This window comes from Lynx rufus, unplaced genomic scaffold, assembly GCF_022079265.1.
Source record: "Lynx rufus isolate CCGP_SWC_20201006 ecotype Redwood Valley unplaced genomic scaffold, mLynRuf1.p SCAF_9, whole genome shotgun sequence".
NCBI lineage: Eukaryota > Metazoa > Chordata > Mammalia > Carnivora > Felidae > Lynx > Lynx rufus.
In genome coordinates this window covers 63,770,700-63,792,099 of record NW_025814897.1, presented here as the reverse complement: position 1 = coordinate 63,792,099, position 21,400 = coordinate 63,770,700, and the positions used below count along the sequence as shown (strand labels likewise).

Genomic DNA, 21,400 nt, shown 5'->3' with positions numbered 1-21,400 from the left:
TTATTTCTTGGAAGACCACAAGTGGGGGAGAGACAGAAAGAGGGAGACAGAAGATCTGAAGCAGGCTCTGTGCTGACAGGCTGACAGCAGTGAGCCTGATATGGGCATTGATCTCATGAACCACGAGATCATGGCCTGAGCCAAAGTTGGACACTCAACTTTGAGCCACTAGGTGCCCCAAGCATTCTTTTTTATTAAATTTATTTATTTAAATTAAATTTAGTTAACATACAGTGTAGTATTGGTTTCAGAAGTAGAACCCAATGATTCCTCTCTTACATAGAACACCTAGAGCACATCCCAACTAGTGCCCTGCTTAATGCCCATCACCCACTTAGCCCATTCCCCCCACCCATCTCCCTTCCAGCAACCCTCAGTTTGTTCTCTGCATTTAAGACTCTCTTATGGTTTGCCTCCCTCTGTGTTTTTATCTTATATTTCCTTCCCTTCCCCTATGTTCATCCATTTTCTTTCTTAAATTCTACATATGAGGGAAATCATACAATATTTGTCTTTCTCTGACTTATTTTGATCAACATAATACACTCTAATTCCATGCATGACGTCGCAGATGACAAGAATTCATTCTTTTTGATCGTCAAGGAAAATTCCATTGTGTGTGTGTATATATGTATATATATATATATGTACACACACACACACACACACACACACATATATGTATATATATCTCATATCTTCTTTACCCATTCGTCAGTTGATGGATATTTGGACGCTTTCCATAATTTGCTATAATTGATAGCACTGCTATAAACATTGGGGTGCATGTGTCCCTTCAAATCAGCATGTTTGTATCCTTTTGATAAATACGTAGCAGTGCAATCACTTGGTTGTAAGGTAGTTCCACTTTTAATTTTTTGAGGAAGCTCCATAATGTTTTCCAGAGTGGCTGCACCAGTTTGCATTCCCACCAATAGTGCAAAAGTGTTCCCTTTTCTCCACATCCTCGCCAACATCTGTTGTTTCCTGAGTTGCTAATCTAGCCATTCTGGCAGGTGTGAGGTGGTATCTCATGGTAGTCTTAATTTGTATTTCCCTGATGATGAGTGATGTTGAGCATCTTTTCATGCGTCTGTTAGCCATTTGGATGTCTTCTTTGGCAAAGTGTCTATTCATTTCTTCTGCCCATTTCTCCACTAGATCATTTGTTTTTTGGGTGTTCAGTTTGACAAGTTCTTTATACATTTGAATACTAACCCTTTATCCGATATGTCATTTGCAAGTATTTTCTCCCATTCCATTGGTTGCCTTTTAGTTTTGTTGATTGTTTCCTTCGTTATACAGAAGTCTGTGTCTTGATGAGGTTCCGATAGTTCATTTTTTCTTTTCTTTCTCTTGCCTCCAGAGACATGTCTAGTAAGAAGTTGCTGCAGCTGAGGTCAAAGAGGTTGCTGCCTGTTTTCTCCTCTAAGATTTTGGTGGTTTCCTATCTCATATTTAGGTCTTTCATCCATTTTGAGTTTATTTTTGTGCATGGTATAAGAAAGTGATCCTGTTTCACTCTTCTGCATGGTGCTGTCCAGTTTTCCCAGCACCATTTGCTGAAGAGACTTTTCCATTGGCTATTCTTTCCCGCTCTGTTGAAGATTAGTTGGCCATACATTTGTGGGTCCATTTCTGGGTTCTCTATTTTGCTCCACTGCTCTATGTGTCTATTTTTGGGCCAATACCATACTGCCACTCTTGATGATTACAGCTTGAAGTCTGGAACTGTAATGCCTCCAGCTTTGGTTTTCTTTTTTGACATTACTTTGGCTAATGAGGGTCTTTTCTGGTTCCATACAAAGTTCAGAATTGTTTGTTCTAGTCCTGTGAAGAATGCTGGTGTTGTTCTGATAGGGATTGCATTGAATGTGTACATTGCTTTGGGTAATATATACATTTTAACAATATTTGTTCTTCTACTACTGCAAGAGCATGGAATGTTTTTCCACTTCTTTGTGTCTTCTTCAAGTTCTTTCATATGCTTTCTATAGTTTTCAGTGTACAGATCTCTTACCTCTCTGATTACGTTTATTCCTAGGTATTTAATGGGTTTTGGTGCAACTGTAAATGGGATTGAATCCTTAACTTCTCTTTCTGCTGCTTCATTATTGGCATATAAAAATGTAACCAATTTCTGTATTTTGATTTTATGTTCTGCCACTAGCTGAATTCATGTATCAGCTCCAGCAGTTTTTTGATGGAGTCTTTTGGGTTTTCCACACAGAGTATGTCATTTGAGAAGAGTGAAACTTTGACTTCTTCCTTGCCAATTTGGATGCCTTTTATTTCTTTTTGTTGTCTCACTCCTGAGGCTAGGACTTCTAGTACTATGTTAAACAACAGTGGTGAGAGTGGATATTCCTGACCTTAGGAGGAAAGCTCAGTTTTTCCCCATTGAAGATATTAGCTGTGGGTCTTTTGTATATGGCCTTTATGATCTTGAGGTATGATCCTTCTATCCCGAATTTCTTGAGGGTTTTTACCAAGAAAGGATGCTGTATTTTTGTCAAATGCTTTTTCTACATCTATTGAAAGGATCATGTGGTTCTTATCCTCTCTTTTATTCATGTGTATCATGTTGATTTGATTTGCAAATACTGAACCAGCCCTGCATCCCAGTGTAAATCCCACTTAATCATGGTGAAGAACTCTTTTAATGCACTGTTGAATTCAATTTGCTAGTATCTTGATGAGGATTTTTGCATCCAGGTTCATCAGGATTTGGCCTGTAATTCTCTTTTTTAGTGGGGTCTTTGTCTGGTTTTGGAATGAAGGTAAGGCTGGCTTCACAGAATGAGTTTGGAAGCTTTCCTTCCATTTCTTTTTTTTGGCAAACTTTGAGAAGAATAGGTATTAAACTGTTCTTTAAATGTCTGGTAGGATTTCCCTGGGAAGCCATCTAGTCCATAATTCTTGTTTCGGGGGCCAGTTAGAGTATTCTTGATTAACATTTTTTTTCTTCCAACACTTCACATCGGTCATTCCAGTCTCTCCTGGCCGGTAGGGTTTCTTCTGAGAAATGCACTAATGGCCTAATGGGGGTTCCTTTGTAGACTACCATCATTTTTTCACTGGATTTTAGGAGTTTCTCTTTATCTTGATTTTTGACAGTTTCGTTATAATGTGTCTTGGAGGTCTTGTTGCACTGAGATAATAGAGTGATCTCTTGGCTTCATAAACTTGGATGTCCAATTCTCTCCTCAGGTGTGGGAAGTTCTTGGCTATTATTCATTTAAATAAACTTTCTGCAACTTTCCCTCTTCTTCTGGAATCCTTATTATTCTGATTTTTCTTTTTACAAAATCCTATGCATCATGCAGATTTCACTCTTTTCTCAATCTTTTTTCTTTAATCTCCACTAATCGGGTTATTTAATTTTCTTGTCCTTTAACTCACTTATTCTGTCTTTTATTTGTTCTACTATTGTGTACATTCTCTCTATTGCATTTTCCATTTCATTCATTAAGTTCTTCAGCTCTACTCTCTAGTCTGCTGAGGGTGTATCACCAGACCATCTCATCCACCAGGGAAGTAAAGCATGAGCACACGTATTAGGACCTGAAAGATGGTGAACTATGTCTAGGAAGGGTGAAGCCAAAGGAAAGTTGGTGGAGGTCTGTAATGGTCCTGATGTGCAAATTGGTCATCTGACCTGTGTATAGGGGCAAAAGACTAATCGAACCATTTAGTAGCTGGTTCCCTCCAAAGTTTCCCTCAGGATAGTTGGCATGCTCACACACAAACCTACAAGTTTTATCTAGTAAAGTGAATGACTAGGGTCTTCAACCACAACAATTTCAACCTATTCTCAAACTTCAAATGGCTAAGAAGCCTGCCTTGCTAGCATGGAGCCAGGAGTGGAATGCAAGTGCCTAGTGGGCTACTTTTGGTAAGCAGTAGTAGTGCTACAAGATGAATCAAATGCTAGGTTAAGGTACCCAATGACAAACCTCATTAGACCCCAGAAAAGATATTGGTTGATATAAACAGGATAATGTCAATGGAAGTTGGAACCCACTAAGAAGTATGTAAACACCCACTTGCTGAACGACCTAGCCCTGAAAATGCTGGGAGTGATGGGCCCATACACAGCCATGGCTGACATTTGGTGATGCATGCAAGAAGGATGGAAGCAAGTGGGGGGCAGGGAACATGGGTTCCCACCCGGGGCCACCACAGCCACTATGCCACAATGAGTAGGAAGGCCACTGTGGTGAGACTTGAAGCCTTGGGTATGGGCCCAGGTGGAGCTGCCACTGGTGCAGATCTTGGTGATAGTAGCAAATATTCAAATGAGAACTTTGAGGGCTGGGGGCACCTGCATGACTCATTGGTTGAGCTCCCAGCTCTTGATCTCAGCTCAGGTCATGACTTCATGGTTCGTGGGATCAAGCCCCATGTTGGGCTCTGAGCTGACAGTATGGAGCCTGCTTGTAATTCTCTCTCTCTCTGCCCCTCCCCTGCTCTCATGTATGCACACGCAAGCATGCTCTCTCCCTCTCTTTCAAAATAAATAAATTTTTTAAAAACTTAAAAAAAAAACTTTGAAGGCTGAAGTGGAGAAAGGTTCCATGTGAACAGCAATTGAACATGGGTCAGTTGGTCCTGAGAGATGGGCAAGCGCCATTGTGAAAGAACAGGCAATTGCCTCCATTGTCTTCGGCCAATCAAAAGGGAGTCGATTCATATTTTAAAAAAAAATCACCTAGAAGGGGATGGTGGCACAGTAGGAGGACCTTAGGTTTGTCTCATCCCAGGAATACAACTAGGTAACTATCAAATTATTCTAAATACCCAAGAAACCAATCTGCAGGTTGACAGAACAAACTCCATATCTAAAGGGGGAGAAGAAGCCACATCAAAGAAGGTAGGGAGTGTGGAGACGTAGTTCAGGGGAGAAAAGGATCACAGGTGCTGTGGAGAGTAGGGAGCCATGGTTGTGGAGAAGGGTGAGAGAGGTCAGAACACACAAGGGAACACAAAAAGACAAGATTTCCACAAAGCCATAGGGTGAGAAAATGACAGGGGCTGCTTTGTATACGTTCTTGCAACCAGTGAGTCTTAAAGCCTGAAGTTTTAAAGGTCAGCAGGCTGGACTGGGATAGAACCCTGAGGGCACTGCCCTGCTCCTGAAGAAAGGTCAGGCAAACAACCTAGGGGAAATGGCCTGGAAACAGTGACCTGAAGAATGCTTGGGGCACACACGGAGGGAGATTATTTTCTCTCCTTGGGGCACATCCCTAAAGGCAACATTCATGAAGAAGCCTCTACAGGGACAAAGGAGATGGCTGGCACCATTTCCCTCCTCCACCCCTCAACATAAGCACAGAGCCACCTGCTGGCAGCACAGCACAGACACTGGGGCCTAACTTTCTTACACCAAGCCCCAAACACCTGTGCTCTGGCATGACTGACTTTCTTGGTCAAGCTTGCCTCAGTCCCAGTGCAGCAGGCCCCTCCCCAAGAAGACTAGTACAAACCCCTGTCCATGCCACTCCCTAAAGCCTGAAATTTTAAAAGTTATCAGGCTGGGCTAGAGCTCAGAGGGCACTGTCCTGATCCTGGAGAGAAGGCAGGTAAACAACATAGGGGCACACAGTGTGGAAACAGTGATTTGAAAAATGCACACGGGGAATTATTCCTTATTCTCAGAGTGCTTCCCTAAGAGGCAGCATTCATGGAGAAGCCTCTAAGGGGACAAAGAAACTGGCTGGAACCATTTCCCTTCCCCACCCCTCAGCATAAACAAAAAGCTACCCTGGGTAGCAGCCCAGCACTGACACTAGCTGCCTAACTTGCTTACATCTCGTCCCACACAACTGTGGTCTGGCGGGACTGCCCTTCTCAATCAAGCTTGACTCAGTCCCAGCACAGTGGGTCCCTAACCCAGAAGACCAGCAGAAACCCCTACCAACACATCTCCTAACCACAGAGTTCTGCAGGGTCTCAGTTCTAGTGGAAGTAGTATCAGGTCTCATTTAACAAGCAGACCAGACCCCACCTAGTTAAAACTTGCCACATTCTGACCAAGGAGCAAACATTTTCCTAATCGGGGTAAGGAAACAGACATCCACATCCAGGAGACACAGAGAACTCCTTAAAATCAACAAAACTGGCCAACATCAAGACATATTGTAATTAAATTTGAAAAATAGAGGGGTGCCTGGGTGGCTCAGTCAATTGGGCGTCCGACTTTGGCTCAGGTCATGATCTCTCAGTCTGTGAGTTCGAGCCCCGCATCAGGCTCTGGACTGACGGCTCAGAGCCTGGAGCCTGTTTCGGATTCTGTGTCTCCCTCTCTCTCTGACCCTCCCCTGCTCATGCTCTGTCTCTCTCTGTCTCAAAAACAAATAAATGTTACAAAAATAAAAAAGAAAAAATAAATAAATTTGAAAAATAGAGTGATAAAGAAAAAGTCCTAAGTGCAGCAAGACAAAAGAAGTCCTTAATTTACAAGGGGAAATCCATAAGGCTAGCTGCAGATTTCTCAACAGAAACTTAACAAGCCAAAAGGTAGTGGTATGATATATTCAAAGTGCTGAATGGTAAAAATCTTCAGCCAAGAATACACTATCCAGCAACACTATCATCAAAACAGAAGAAGAGATAGTTTCCCAGACCAACAAACACTAAAGGAGTTCATGGCCACTAAACCAGCCCGGCAAGAAATATTAAAGAGGACTCTTTAGTGCAAAGGAGAGACCAAAACTGACAAAGACAGGAAAGGAACAGAGAAAATACCCAGACACAATTACAAAGCAAGTAATAAAACTGCACTAAATGCATATCTATCAATAACTACTCTAAATGAAAATGGACTAAACTCTCTAATCAAAAGATATAGGATGTCAAAACGGAAATGAATAAATAAATAAATAATAAAGAAAGAAAGAAAGAAAGAAGACTTATATATATGCTGCCTACAAGAGACTCATTTTAGACCTAAAGACACCTGCAGCTTATAAGTAAAGGGATGAAGAAACATTCATAACGCAAATGGATGTCAAAAAAAAAAAAAAGCCAGAGTAGCAATACTTACTTATATAAGGAAAACTAGATTTAAAACAAAGACTATAACAAGAGATGAAGAAAGGCACTTTATTATGACTAAGAAAACAATTCGACAAGAAGGTATAACAATTGTATGTTTATGCCCCCAACATGAAGCACACAAATACATCAAAAAATTAATAATACACATAAAGAAACTCATTGACAATAATACAACATTAGGGGACTTTAACACCCACTTACATCAATGGATATATCATCTAAGCAGAAAAACACTAAGGAAACAATGGCTTTGAATGACACACTTGACCAGAAGGACTTAACAGATATATTCAGAACATTCTATCTTCAAACAGCAGAATACACATTCTTTTCAAGTACACACAGGACATTCTCCAGAATACATCACATACTAGGTCACAAATCAGGCCTCAGCACATACAAAAAGACTGAAATCATACCATACCGAAACCAGATAAAGACTCCACTAAGAAAGACACCAGGCCAATATCCTTGATGAACATGGATGCGAACATTCTCAATAAAATACTAGCAAACCAAATCCAACAGTACATTAAACGAATCATTCACCATGATCAACTGGGACTTATTCCTGGATTGCAAGAGTAGTTCAACATTCACAAATCATGTGATACACCATGTTAATTCAAAAAATGACAAGAACCATATGGTCCTTCCAAAAGATGCAGAAAAAGCATTTGACAAAATGCAACATCCATTCATGATAAAAACTGTCAACAAAGTAGGGTTAGAAGAAGCATACCTCAACATAGTAAAGTCCATACATGAAAAACCCACAGCTAATATCATCCTTAATTGGGAAAAACTGAGAGCTTTTTCCTACCATCAGGAACAAGACAGGGATATCAACTGTCACCACTTTCATTCAACACAGTCCTGGAAGTCCCAGCCTCAGCAATCAGAAAATAAAATCAAAAACATCAAAACTGGCAAGGAAGAAGTAAAACTTTCACTGTTTGCAGATGGCATGATACTCTATACAGAAAACCTGAAAGACCCCACCAAAAAGTTACTAGAATTGATACATGAATTCAATAAACTTGCAGACTACAAAATCAATGTAAAGAAATCTGTTGCATTTCTATACACCAATAATGAGGCAGCAGAAAGAGAAATTAAGGAATCAACCCTATTTACAACTGCACCATAAACCATAAGATACCTAGGAATAAACCTAACTAAAGAGGTAGAAGATCTGTACTTTGAAAACTGTAAGACACACTGATGAAAGAAACTGAAGAGGTCACAAAGATATGGAAAACCGTTCCATGTTCATACGGATTGAAAGAACAAATACTGTTAAAATGTCTGTGTTACCCAAAGCAATGTACACATTTAATGCAATCCCTATCAAAATACTACTAGCATTTTTCAAAGAGCTAGAACAAACAATCCTACAATTTGTATGGAACCATGAAAGACTCTGAATGGCCAGAGCAACCTTGAAAAAGAAAAGCAAGGCTGGAGGCATCACAATTTCAGACCTCAAGTCATATTACAAAATGCAGTTTTCAAGACTGGTACCAAAATAGACACATAGACCAATAGAACAGAATAGAACACTCAGAAATAAACCCACACTCTATAGTCAATTAATCTTCGACAAAGCAGGAAAGAATATCCAATGGGAAAAGGACAGTCTCTTCAACAAGTGGTGTTGGGAAAACTGGACAGCAACTTGCAAAAGAATGAAATTGGACCACTTTCTTACACCATACACAAAAATAAATTCAAAATGGATGAAACACCCTGATGTGACACATGAAACCATTCAAATCCTAAAGGAGAACACAGGCAGTAATCTCTTTGACATTGGCCATAGCAACTTCCTACTAGATATGTCTCCTTAGGCAAGGGAAACAAAAGCAAAAATAAATATTGAGACTTCACTAAGATAAAAAGCTTCTGCACAGCAAAGGAAATAAATCTAAAAGACAACCTTCAGAATGGGGGAAGATATGTTTGCAAATGATTTATCTGATAAAGGGTTAGTATCCAAAATATATGAAGAACCTATAAAACTCAACACTCAACAAATGAATAATCAAATTTAGGGTCGCATGGCTGTATCAGTCGGTAGAGCCTGTGATGCTTGATCTCGGGATTGTGAGCTTGAGCTCCATGTTGGGTGCAGATCACTCTAAAAAATAAAACAATATTTTAAAAATGAATAATCAAATTTAAAAACGGGCAGAAGACATGAAGACATTTTTCCAAAGAAGACACACAGACAGCCAACAGACACATGAAAAGATGCTCAACATAACTCATCATCAGGGAAATACAAATCAAAACCACAATGAGATACCACCACCTCATACCTGTCAGAATGGCTAAAATCAAAAACACAAGAAATAACAAGTATTGACGAGGATGTGGAGAAAGGGGAACCCTCTTGTACTATCCGTAGAAATGCGAATGGTACAGCCACTCTGGAGAACAGTACGGAGTTTCCTCAAAAAGGTAAAAATAGAACTATCCTATGATCTAGCAATTGCACTAGGTATTTACACAAAAGATACAAAACGCTAATTCAAAGGGATAAAAGCACCCCTATGTGTATCGCAGCATTATCTACAACAGCTAAATTATGGAAGGAGCTCAAATGTCCATTGACTGACAAATGGATAAAGAAAATGTGGTATATATATACAACGGAATATTACTCAACCATAAAAACGAATGAAATCTTGCCAATTGCAAGGATGGTGATGTAACTAGAGAGTATAATGCTAAGTAAAATAAGTCAGAGAAAGACAAATACCATATGATTTCATTCATATGTGGAATTTAAGAAACAAAACAAAGGAGCATAGAGCAAAAAGGAGAGAGGCAAACAAAGAAACAGATTCTTAATTATAGAGAACAAACTGATGGCCATCAGAGGAGATGGGTGTGGGGATGGGTTAAATAGTTGATGGGGATTAAGTAGTCACTTGTTGGGACGAGCACCAGGTGATGTATGTAAGTGCTGAATCACTAAATTGTACATCTGAAACTAATATTACACTGTATATTAACTGAAATTTAAATAAAAATTTAAAAAATAAAATTGAGGGGAAAATAAATAAAAATAATATTGAATGTTTATTACTCATCTGTTTCTTAATCTTATAAATTACAGCTTATAACTTTATTAATTTCAGTAATTTGTAGATTCTTTTGGCTTTTCTATATAAACAATTATATCATTTTTCAAATAAACACAATATTTTATTTAAAAAATTATAATAAAATAAGATAAAAATTGTTCAGTTCCAGAATTTCTGCTTGTTTCTTTTTTATGATCTAGTATCTTTGGTAAGTGTCATTTTATTTACATATCTCCCCCTGATTTCCTTAAATAGTCTTTCTGAGTTTTTGTAGCTCACTGATTTTCTTCAAAACAGGTATTTCAAATTCTTTATGAGGAAGGTCACAAAATTCCATGCCTCTGAACTAGGTTATTGAGAATTATTATCTTTTGTTGATGACACGTTAATGACATTTTTCATGTCCTTGTAGTTTTGCTGCTTTGCATCCGAAGTTGGAAGACACTTCCTTAAATCTTTACTAGTTCCCTTCAGTCAGAGTATTCTGTGTATTGGTACTATTGTATCTGGGGTTTTCTCTATCTTTGTATGGATACAACTGCTCCATTATTCTTGCTCTCTCTTGTGGCAGAATTCTTAACCATTTAGGTCTTGTCCGGTTGTCACAATTCAGCAGATTGGCTACTGGAAACTTCTCTTTTGTTTTCCAGAAGGTGGTGCTATGGCTCAACTGTATGGTTTCTCTCTTCCTCACAAATCCTGATCTGTTTTGCTAACAGCACTCTAACAGACTAGCTCTCACCACTGAACTCAGGAGCATGCACAGAAAGTCAGCCACAATGGGAGGTGGGGTGTATTTGTCAACTTAGCACTTGGTCATTGAGGGTGCCCGTGCACCTGGTGGGGAGATCCTTGGGTGAGGTTCTCCCAAGAGGCTCATGGGGGGGGACTTCCTGCTGAAATCTTGAGTGTAATCAACAGGGACCATGTCCCTTTAAAGTCCTTTGATATTCTTCTTTCCCAATCTCTTCTCCCTTCTCCCAGTCCTGACTTGATACTCTGGGATGAATACCCAAAAATGGATTTCTCCAGCCATGTCCCACACAATTGGGAGTAGATGGGCAATCTACTATCCTTTAGCCCCACTGGAGAGGTCACTGCCAATGGACAGTTCCAGTCCACCAATGTCAGCAAATTTGTGCAGGAATCTCCCATCAAGAGGGCTGGATTTCTGCAAATTCTTTCATCTGTGAGTATCTGCCCAGGACAGCACACTCCAGGTTTTTTTCTGAATGTGGCCAGGGGGCTGGGGGAGACTTGCTGGTTTTGCTGTTTCCATGGCCCATACTGAGGTCTTCTGCCTATTACCAGATTCACAGGAGGATGAGACTACTCCCATGTCCCTTGGCCTATGGTGCTGTATCTCACAACTCCCACTGAGGCACTTTTGTTCACAGATGGATGTCTAATAAGTTGTTTTAAAAGGGAGCCAAAAAAGAGGAACATCTTATACCACCATGATGCTGATATCTGCAAGTGAGTTAAAGGACAGGACAGTAAATAAATATCATAAAATGGCCTAAGAAGAAGTGACAGAAAGACAGGAAAGAAACCACTCAACACAGGTTTGACAGAAACTTAAGAGAGGAAATATAATTGATGGTGCCACTCTTGTTTTTTGTTTGCTATTGAATAATTTGTTTTAATTTTTTTCTTTTTGTTTTCAAGTTTTTATTTAAATTCAAGTTAGTTAAGATACAGTGTAATATTAGTTTCAGGTATAGAATTTAGTGATTCATCACTTACATACAACAACCACTGCTCATCACAGCAAGTGGTCTCCTTAATCTCCATCACCCATTTAACCCTTCCCTCTACCCACCTCCCCTCCAGTAATTCTGTTTGTTCTCTGTAGTTAAGAGTCTGTTTCATGGTTTGCCTGTCTTTTTTTTCCCTACATCCATCTGTTTTGTTTCTTAAATTCCTATATGAATGAAATCATATGGTATTTGTCCTTCTCTAACTTATTTCGCTTAGCATAATACTCTAACTCCAACCACATCATTGCAAATGGCAAGATTCCATCTTTTTTCTTTTTCTTTTCTTTTTTTTCTTTTTCTTTTTTTCTTTTCTTTTTTTTTTTTTTTTTTGTGGCCATTCTTGGTTTTAAAACAAACATCAGGCTATCAAACTCATGCATATTTCCAAACTCCAACCCTCAGCTTAATGCTTTCCATGCAATCAATTCTGTGTAATAGGAAATGCCAAAAGCCAGGCTTCAAGGTGCAACTCACCCTGGTAACTAAAAGGCAATCCATGTTGAGAACACCCACAAGGATGTCTTGCCAAAGGAAGAAGAAGAAGAAGAAGAAGAAGAAGAAGAAGAAGAAGAAGAAGAAGAAGAAGAAGAAGTTGTTTTAACAAAATATATTCATTGGAACAATGAAAGGAGGAAATGAGAAAGCCTTGGAGACTTGCATCTTTAGTACATTCACCCTTTGGCTATGTGACTTCTAAGGTCATAACTCAGGCTAACTGAGTGTCTTTTCTTCCCACAGCCATGGCCACAGCAAGGTCCACCCCTGATGAGCCCCAGCTCAGAGGCAAAAGAACACATGATCTCCAGGAGATGTTGACAGAAGCAGGACTGGCACTCGAGTACTGGTTGCCCAAGTTGCAGGAACACCTGGGTGTGACTTGTGCCCAGGCCTTACAACACCTGGAAGAAAAAGACCTCCAGAAGCTGAAATCTCAAGCACGACATTCCTGGGAGAAAAAAGCCCTGGAGATGCTTCTTAACATGTCACACTCAAATAGTCTTTCAGAGTTACAGGAGCCTCGGCTGGAGATGATAAAGAAAATGCAGAAGCATGCAGAGCAGACACTGCAAGAGCTAAGAGACTTGCTGTCAGAAGGGAGGCAGCAAGAGGAAGAAGCAGTGAGGAAAAAACAGGCAGAGCTGAGGCAGGCAATCAGGATTCCTGAAGAATACTGGCCACCTCCCCAAAAGTCCCTACAAGAAGTCATGGAAAACATTCAGAAACAACTCAACCTCATGGAGGGGACATTGTCTCACAGGCAGAACCTCCCAGATGGAGATCTGGTGAGATGGGCATCTGGAGGGTTGGCTCTGCAGGGAATTTACAAAACTAGCCATGAAAGGGGTTTGATAGAGAAGAGAGAGGAGCTACTCAGTGTCCCAAAGAACTTCTCACTCTTTGGCCCTGAGCAGGGCACACGGATGGAAACAAGAGAATTTACATCTTCTCAAGCAGAATCCACATTCACCCAGACGATAGAGAAGCTGGGCTTCAGTGCAACTGCCTCAGCCAAAGGTGAAGGTTGGGGATTTAGCCTGAAAGCTAGTGTACATCACAGCATACATTCAGAATCTAAGAAAACCCAACAATCACATTCTGAGAACTCTTATTTTTGCTCAACCAGGTTCAGCTACATCCCGCTGGCTTCCTGCCACTTTCCCACTGATCAGCTCCAGTTATCCAAGGCTGCTCTCCAGGAATTAAAATGCATTGAAGACCTTCTGGGTCAGTCTGCAGACTCAGACAGACTCCTTTTGCTAAAGTCCAGGACTAAAGCCTTCTTCCACAGGTTTGGCTCTCATGCTAACCAGGGCCCTCTGCACTTGGGAGGAATCTACTGGTGGAAAGCCATTTCAGAGGGTTTCCAAAGTGAACAGCTGGCAGAAGTGAAACAGCAGTCAGCCAAGGCCCTGGATAGTTACATAAGGGGCAGCTACAGTGGCTTTGGAATTCAAGTTGCTACAGACGTGGCTGTGACAGACTCTCATTCAAAAGAAGACTCTCGGAGCACAAGCTCCCAAAATCTCCAAACCAAAATCCAATTATCTACAGCCCAGACAGGCGGCCCACCAGAAGCAAATGACCTTTTCCAGTGGAAAGCTGGCCTAGTTGCCAGTAATCGAACCTGGTGTGTCATTGACCGGGGAATTCAACTGGTGCCCGTCTGGGACATCATCCTCTCCAGCCACAGAAGTGATTTTCAACATCCTCTTCAGGTAGCTATGTGCCTGAAAGACAGCTACACTGCTCTGACTGGCCTCACTACCCAGATCCAGAGTGGAGAAGAATTCCTGAGCGTTATGAAGAAGGCCAGGGTTTTCCTAGAGGATGTGAAATCCTGGGAGGTATCTGACCCTGAAGAGCAGCTTAAAAAACTGATAAGTTTCATGCAAATGTTGAGTCAAAAACTAAAAAGTTATGACACTTGGATTAACATATGCCTGACAGATAGGGATCTGCAGAATTTTCTGGTAAACACTGTCAACTTTTGCAAAAGGTATTCCATTTATGAAACCAAATTTATTAAATCTCAGTTGCGCAGCCTTTTGTATCCTCACATCTATAGCGTGACAAACTTTCCTCAGGCTCATTCCATCATGCAGTGGATCTTCAGGTCAGAGTCAGAGCAGGAGTATATCAAAATCTCCCAATTTTCTGAATTAATTAAAATCTTTGAAAAAAACAAAAATGACTTCATGGAAGTGAAGATTAAGTCCGAGTCCCCAGAAATAGTGGAGGAAGCACAAAGAAAGGCCACGTATGAGGTCAGCCTGTCTCTTCGCTGCTTCTTGAATTACCTCCAAGAGACAGAGCAGCCAGACATACAGCTCTTGCTACTTTCCATTGCAACTGGCGCAGGTTACCACATGGTAAACAAGACTTTTCAGTATCTCCTGGGGTGTGATGAGTTAGACTTTCTAGTGCATGAAATGCAAACTGCCCAAGATAAATACCAGGGGCTCAAAAATATCTGCAGCCACAGGGCTCAGGCATTCCTGGTGCTCACAGGTCTGACAGCCACTGTTGGAGTTACAGCTGTTTCTCCAAAGGAGAAAACACAACGTTTGACATTTATAAGACACTACATGGGACAATCACTGTCTAAAGAAGTTGTAGATGTCCTCACCAAACCTGGAGCAGATCATGATTGGGTAAACCTAGAGAAAGACTTGAGTCTGCTCATTGATGGGAATTATGAAGCCACCACCCCTTCATTGCAAATGGATGAAGTGAGAAAACATTTGCAAAGTATCTTCCATGAAAAGGAACTGCCTCATGAACCACATGATAATGAAAACAACAAATGGGAGGCCACAGAAAATGGAGCTTTCTTAGAATTGCTCCAGCGTCTAGGCCTAGAACACTACTACCCAAAGAGGATGAGCAGAGCTCATTTCCATCTGATCTACAAGACTTCTGTGTACAACACCCAGCCCAGCTCTGAACGGGAGCTTCCCTTCTACTTCCTACAGAAGCTACTCATGTTGGATTATGGGCTGAGATATCTGGTCTTCAAAGATGATGGAAACACAGAGAATCAAGTCTATCTAAGTGCCTCAAAACAGAAAAATGAGGTTTTTGATCCATATGATGATTTTTTTGAAGACAATGATAGTCCCACTAATCCTTCAGATACTAATTCCAGACCCCATATTCACCCTATGGATATTCAGATGGCAATTCTTCACTGTGCTGATGATTTTGCTAGACAATATATTCTGGCCAAACTTTCCATTTGCCAGTTTGCCCTCCCTCTTCTTATACCTAATCCTTGCAATTCTCAAATTGAATTCTCTCTTTGGTCTCTCAGTCAAATTAGGAGAAGCTGGCAGCAAGCAAGGAAATCAACAAAAGACGCAAAGAACAATTACAAGAATCAGCAAATGTGTCGTGTCTCTACCCCCATTGTGTCCTTTGTTAGGGTTGGAAATGGCTTCTCTGCTTCCAAATCTCAGATTATGAACTGTATTCTCAGTAAACGTAAACATGACATCTTTTTTCATCGCCATTGCAGAGGGAGTAGCAAAGACTGTCTCTTGATGGGGGGTGTAGTGGAAATCTGCTGGTTCTGTCCTGGGGGTGAAGATGAGGACAGATTTGACAACTGTCTGACCTTCACCAATCTGCATGGAGATGCCAAGGAACATGAGAAGCAACTCACCTTCCTGCAGGAGATCTCTTCTCTCATTGTAGTCCTCATGGCAACTTCTGATGGCAATCAAGAAAACCGAAAAATTATCCGTGGCCTGTGTGAGCTATCCAAACCTTTGATCTGTCTGCTTGATGACAAAGAAAAAACCACAGCCAATAATTCTGGCCAAAAAGTGAGAATTGGAATCAGGAACAGAAATGAGGCAGAATTAGCAGAGGAGCTCAAAACTACAATCAGACATTTGCTAGAGCTCTCTGACACTACTTTTAGCTTAGAGGACTGTGCCCAGATTGCTCGTAAGCAAGGATTCCTTATTGATGAAGACCAGAGAGACTGCAAGGAAGCCAAAGAAAAGGTAGAGGTTCTCATGGCCCTATTAGGAGAAATGCAGATATCTCAGATGAAGGAAAACTTACTGCCCCTTCAGGGACACCTGTGGCATCTTTGGTGTAAAAAGGACAAAGAACTCTATCATCTGAGAGAAAAGGGAAACCGGAGCATTGAACAACACAAGAGTGAGATTGAGGCAGAAAAACGAATAATACGGCAGCAACAATTGACCAGAGCCTTTCCTCTCAATAAGCTAATGCAATCTGTCCTTGAAATTATCCAAAACCACTCAGAAACTCATACCAAACTCTACTTCTTACAATGGCTGAGTGTGTCTTTGGACAACCTGACTGCAGGACACTTGGAAAAACTGAATGAAAAGAAAAAGGCTTTGTGGTCACTGGTACAAACAGAAAAGAAAAAAGCACCAAAGAACACCTCCCTGAAACACTGGCAAAACGAGATAGAAGCTATTTCTACAGAGATTACTGACTGCACCTTGGGAATTGAACAACTTCTCAGAGAAATAGGCCAGATCTATGAAGTTCTGGAAGAAACTTTCTCCACAAAAGATAACCTTTTTCTCTCCCTTCCCCAGATTGCTGCAGATCTAATGATATCTGGTCTTCCCATTGAGCTGATGGATGGGGATGCTTCATATGTGCCTCTAAAGTGGGTAGCAGCTATTTTTGACAAGGTCTCTGAGAAACTTGGAGACAAACGACTGTTTGTTCTCTCTATCCTTGGCCTGCAGAGCTCAGGGAAGTCCACCCTGCTGAATGCCCTTTTTGGGCTGCAGTTCACTGTCAGTGCTGGGAGGTGTACCCGGGGTGCCTACATGCAGCTCCTGAAGGTGGAGGAGACATTCACAGAGGAACTGGGCTTTGACTTTGTGCTTGTTGTGGACACAGAAGGACTTCGGGCCCCAGAACTCAGCAGCAAATCCCAGAATCGTGACAATGAGTTGGCAACCTTTGTTATTGGACTTGGAAACTTGACTCTGATTAACATTTTTGGGGAAAATCCATCAGAAATGCAAGATATTCTACAAATAGTTGTCCAAGCCTTTCTGAGGATGAAACAAGTAAAAATCTCTCCTAGCTGCCTTTTTGTCCATCAGAATGTGGAGGAAGTTACAGCTAAAGACCAAACTATGGAAGGACGAAGGCGGCTAGAGCAGAGATTAGATGAAATGGCAGCAAACGCAGCTGAACAAGAACAGTATTCAGATGTAACCCGATTTAGTGATGTCATTAAGTTTGATGTCAATACTCATGTCTACTACTTTGCTCACCTCTGGGATGGCAATCCTCCAATGGCCCCTCCCAATCCTTGCTACAGCCACAATGTCCAGGAACTGAAAAGTAGAATTCTTCTCACAGCCAAACAGGAATCTAGGGGAAGCATCATGAAGATATCAGATGTAAAATTCCGAGTCCAAGATTTGTGGGGAGCCCTGGTGAATGAGAACTTTATTTTCAGTTTCAGGAACACACGAGAAGTCATGGCCATGAGCAAACTGGAAACAATGTATAACTACTGGACCTGGGAGCTGAGGAGTCATGTGCTGGGTTTGCAGAACCAGCTAATCAACCAGATTCAGAATGGGAAAATCCAGACATTCAGAAAAAGCACATTTAAGGCGCCAGTCACAGAAAAATATGAAGCCATCAAGCAAGAACTTGAAAAATATTTTAATGAAGATCCAGATAGTGAAATACTGGTTCCGTGGAAAGAAAATTTTGAAAATAAGCTAATAATCCTTACAGAGGCACTTATTTTAGAAAGCCAAAAAAAAGCTGATGAACTTATTAGTTTTAAGAAAAGTCAAGAAAAACTGGAAAACAAAAAGTCAGGTTATGAAAAGGAATTATTAGAAAAAAGCCGAACGTTGGCTTTAACTGTCAAAGGCACAGAATTGAGTGAGGAAGAGCTACATGAGAAGTTCAATCAACTTTGGGAAAAATGGGTCTATGCTGTGTCCTCAACTCTCCCTCTAGTCACAGAGCCTAACATTGATGTGGATTCTGAAAACATCCTTTTGGAGTATTTCAAAAAGGAGAGAAATATTGTAGACACACTGAAGGAAAATCCTGGAGAAAAGTTTCAAATCAAATATGACAAACATGTCAAAATGAACACGAAATATTACATAATTACAAGGACATTAGAGGGCTATGATAAAATGTCCATAGATAAGACTACTGACCACATTATTTCAAGATATGCTGAAACTATTAAGAATATTTGGACACAACAGTGTGATTACAATCCAAATTATTTCCATGAAATCCTGAGAATAATAGATGAGGAAGTGAAATCTGCAAACACTGAGGGAAGATACACATTTACAAGTAAATATGAAATTGATTTATCTTTGTGTTTATTCCAAAAAGCATCAGAGACTTTTAAGAAGATGCACAGGGCATTCAAGAGAGCAAATGATCCTGTAAACCATCTGGAAAGTAAGAAAGAGGATTTCTTCATGAGTTTTAAGATATCTTCTCAAGAAGCAACTTCAGTCAAAACATTTGTTGATTTTCTGTGGCACAAACTCACTCCTGCTGTCTCTACCACCATATGGGAACAAATGGTCCTCAAAATTGCTGGGGACATGAGAGCTACCTGCCCAGCATTCAACGGAAACAAGTCTAACCTGGAGAAACACATTCTCATCTCTCTGGCAGAAGAAGAAAATTTTGATAATTACTGGGATTACCTTCATAATTCAGAATCATTTTTTAGGAATTACATTCAAAACCATATTAAAACATATTGTTCAGACAAAGGAAGTGAAAAAATAAAGACTTTTTTAAAAACAACTTTAGATGATATCAAGAATGCCATCCTCTCAGCTATTCATAAATCTACAGTAATAGCCAAAGATAAAAGCAGCACTGTGTCTGGGTGGTTGGATTTGTTCTGTGATCACCTGGGGAGTAATGTGATCTTTCCAAGAAAAGACTTGATAAGCATTGAACACCAAGAGATAAAAGATATTGAGTTTCTCAAAGAAGTTATGAGTGAAGCTTTGGATCCCACAATGAAGAGAGTAGAAGAGAACTATGTGAACATGTCTGAACAAGAAATGATTCTGGCAGTTCAGAAAATGCTCTCTGAACATCTCTCTGGCTGCTGGAAACAGTGTCCCTGCTGTGGAGCAATTTGTACAAACACAATCCCTACACATGAAGGAAACCACAGTGTTCTCTTCCACCGTCCTCAGGCTGTTAGTGGAAGGTATTTTGGCAACACAGAGAACTTTATCATTGCTTGCTGTTCTAATTTTGTAGTAAACAGTCCTCTATTTGTTTTGACACATAGCTGGAAAAACCCATATAAGAACTATCTACAGGCAGTAGAGGAGTATGCCAAGTGGAGCTTCACCTACCCAGCATCACCAGACTCACCTACCCAGCCATACTGGAAATGGTTTGTCTCTCACTTCAGATTAAAGCTAGAAGAAAAATATCAGAAAAAATTTATAAATAAAGGTAAAATCCCTGATTCATGGGCCAAAATAAAAAAGCAGGATGTGCTCGATGACTTGAAAAAACGGTAAAACTCAATGAACCCCAATACTCAGACAATCCTAAAATACCTCCTCCTCACAGGAAGAATCCTCATTATTTCCTTTTTTCAAATGAAAAATCTAAAAATCAATCAATTAACTTTAAGTCTTTGGAAAAGACTTCATTTTTCATTGCCTCAATTCCTTCTGGCTCAAAAACATATTTCTAAAATATATGAACATATGATAAAATCAAATAAAATCCATTTAAAATATCTACTGTACATTTTAAACTATTATTCAGAATGTTTTTGTTTTGAAATATATAATGTTGTATAAAGTCTCAGAGAAAGTCATTTTCATAGGAGGAAAACAAAATCATTGCAGACTACTACAAATTTACAAATTTCTATAGAATAAATATATGGATATTTCATACAATATTGACTGGAAGCTACCAAAAGCCTTTTTTTCTTTAATCCTGTGAAACTGTGAGAAAAAGTTACTAATCCTCAAATGGAGAAACATTCACGGAAAATTCATGATCCCCAAGCATAGCAACATTTAGGCATATTCTGTTCTGGAGAGGAATAAAACAGAGACTTTACCAGAACAAAGTCTGCATCAATTCAAGAAATGTTATCAAGCAAATATAGAAAACAGAAATCAAATAACTGTTCTTCTCATTTAATCCTCACCCTCTTCTTCCCTGGCATCTTGCCTATATACGTTAGAAAAAGGGGGGGGGTCACAAGAGCTTAGGTATTCAAAGCTTGGTGCTGTATACAAGTCTAAGATAAATTGGCTTTTGGAACATAATTTATGACCAGCTAACATAATTTATGACCAGCTAAAAAGGGCCATTTTAATCGAAGCTGTGGATAAGGTCAAATCTGATTAAGCCATTGATGATTTTTTTTAAAAAAACTATTTCTTTAAGAATAAAGTATCAACTATTCCTTTAAGAATAAAATATCAAGGGGCGCCTGGGTGGCGCAGTCGGTTAAGCGTCCGACTTCAGCCAGGTCACGATCTCGCGGTCCGTGAGTTCGAGCCCCGCGTCAGGCTCTGGGCTGATGGCTCAGAGCCTGGAGCCTGTTTCCGATTCTGTGTCTCCCTCTCTCTCTGCCCCTCCCCCATTCATGCTCTGTCTCTCTCTGTCCCAAAAATAAATAAACATTGAAAAAAAAAAATTTAAAAAAAAAAAAGAATAAAATATCAAAAACTATACAGTTTTTTAGGTTCTAATATTTTAATAAGCAATTCTTTTTATACATTCAAGTATAAGGAAATACTTATCTCCACATTAGGTGATAAGTAACTTTTCATACTGTTTAAGTCATAGGGTCATGATCAGAATAAAAATGACAATCACTATGAAGCTAATCAAGGACGTGAGAGGGGAAAGAAATAGCCATTCTACAAACCTACACCTTCTAAAACAATGACTTACACTAGGTTCTCAAAGCTGATGATCTAAAGGAATCCTGATACA

General features: G+C 40.1%; 1 protein-coding gene across 3 annotated transcripts in view; it reads left to right on the top strand.

The window, feature by feature from the left end:
* LOC124506393 (interferon-induced very large GTPase 1-like) overlaps window positions 1–20,820 on the top strand; it is a 59,598-nt gene extending 38,778 nt beyond the window's left edge. Inside the window, exons 1-2 of one of the 3 annotated variants that reach the window (XM_047072446.1) lie at window positions 11,057–11,340; window positions 12,650–20,820. In XM_047072446.1, the coding sequence (XP_046928402.1) occupies window positions 12,652–19,956 (7,305 nt within the window). In that variant the 5' untranslated portion in view covers window positions 11,057–11,340; window positions 12,650–12,651 and the 3' untranslated portion in view covers window positions 19,957–20,820. Of the gene's footprint in view, window positions 1–11,056; window positions 11,341–11,425; window positions 11,628–12,649 lie in introns of those variants that run through there. The other 2 variants (XM_047072444.1, XM_047072445.1) reach the window with 2 other exon arrangements.
* The last annotated feature ends 580 nt before the right edge of the window (window positions 20,821–21,400 follow it).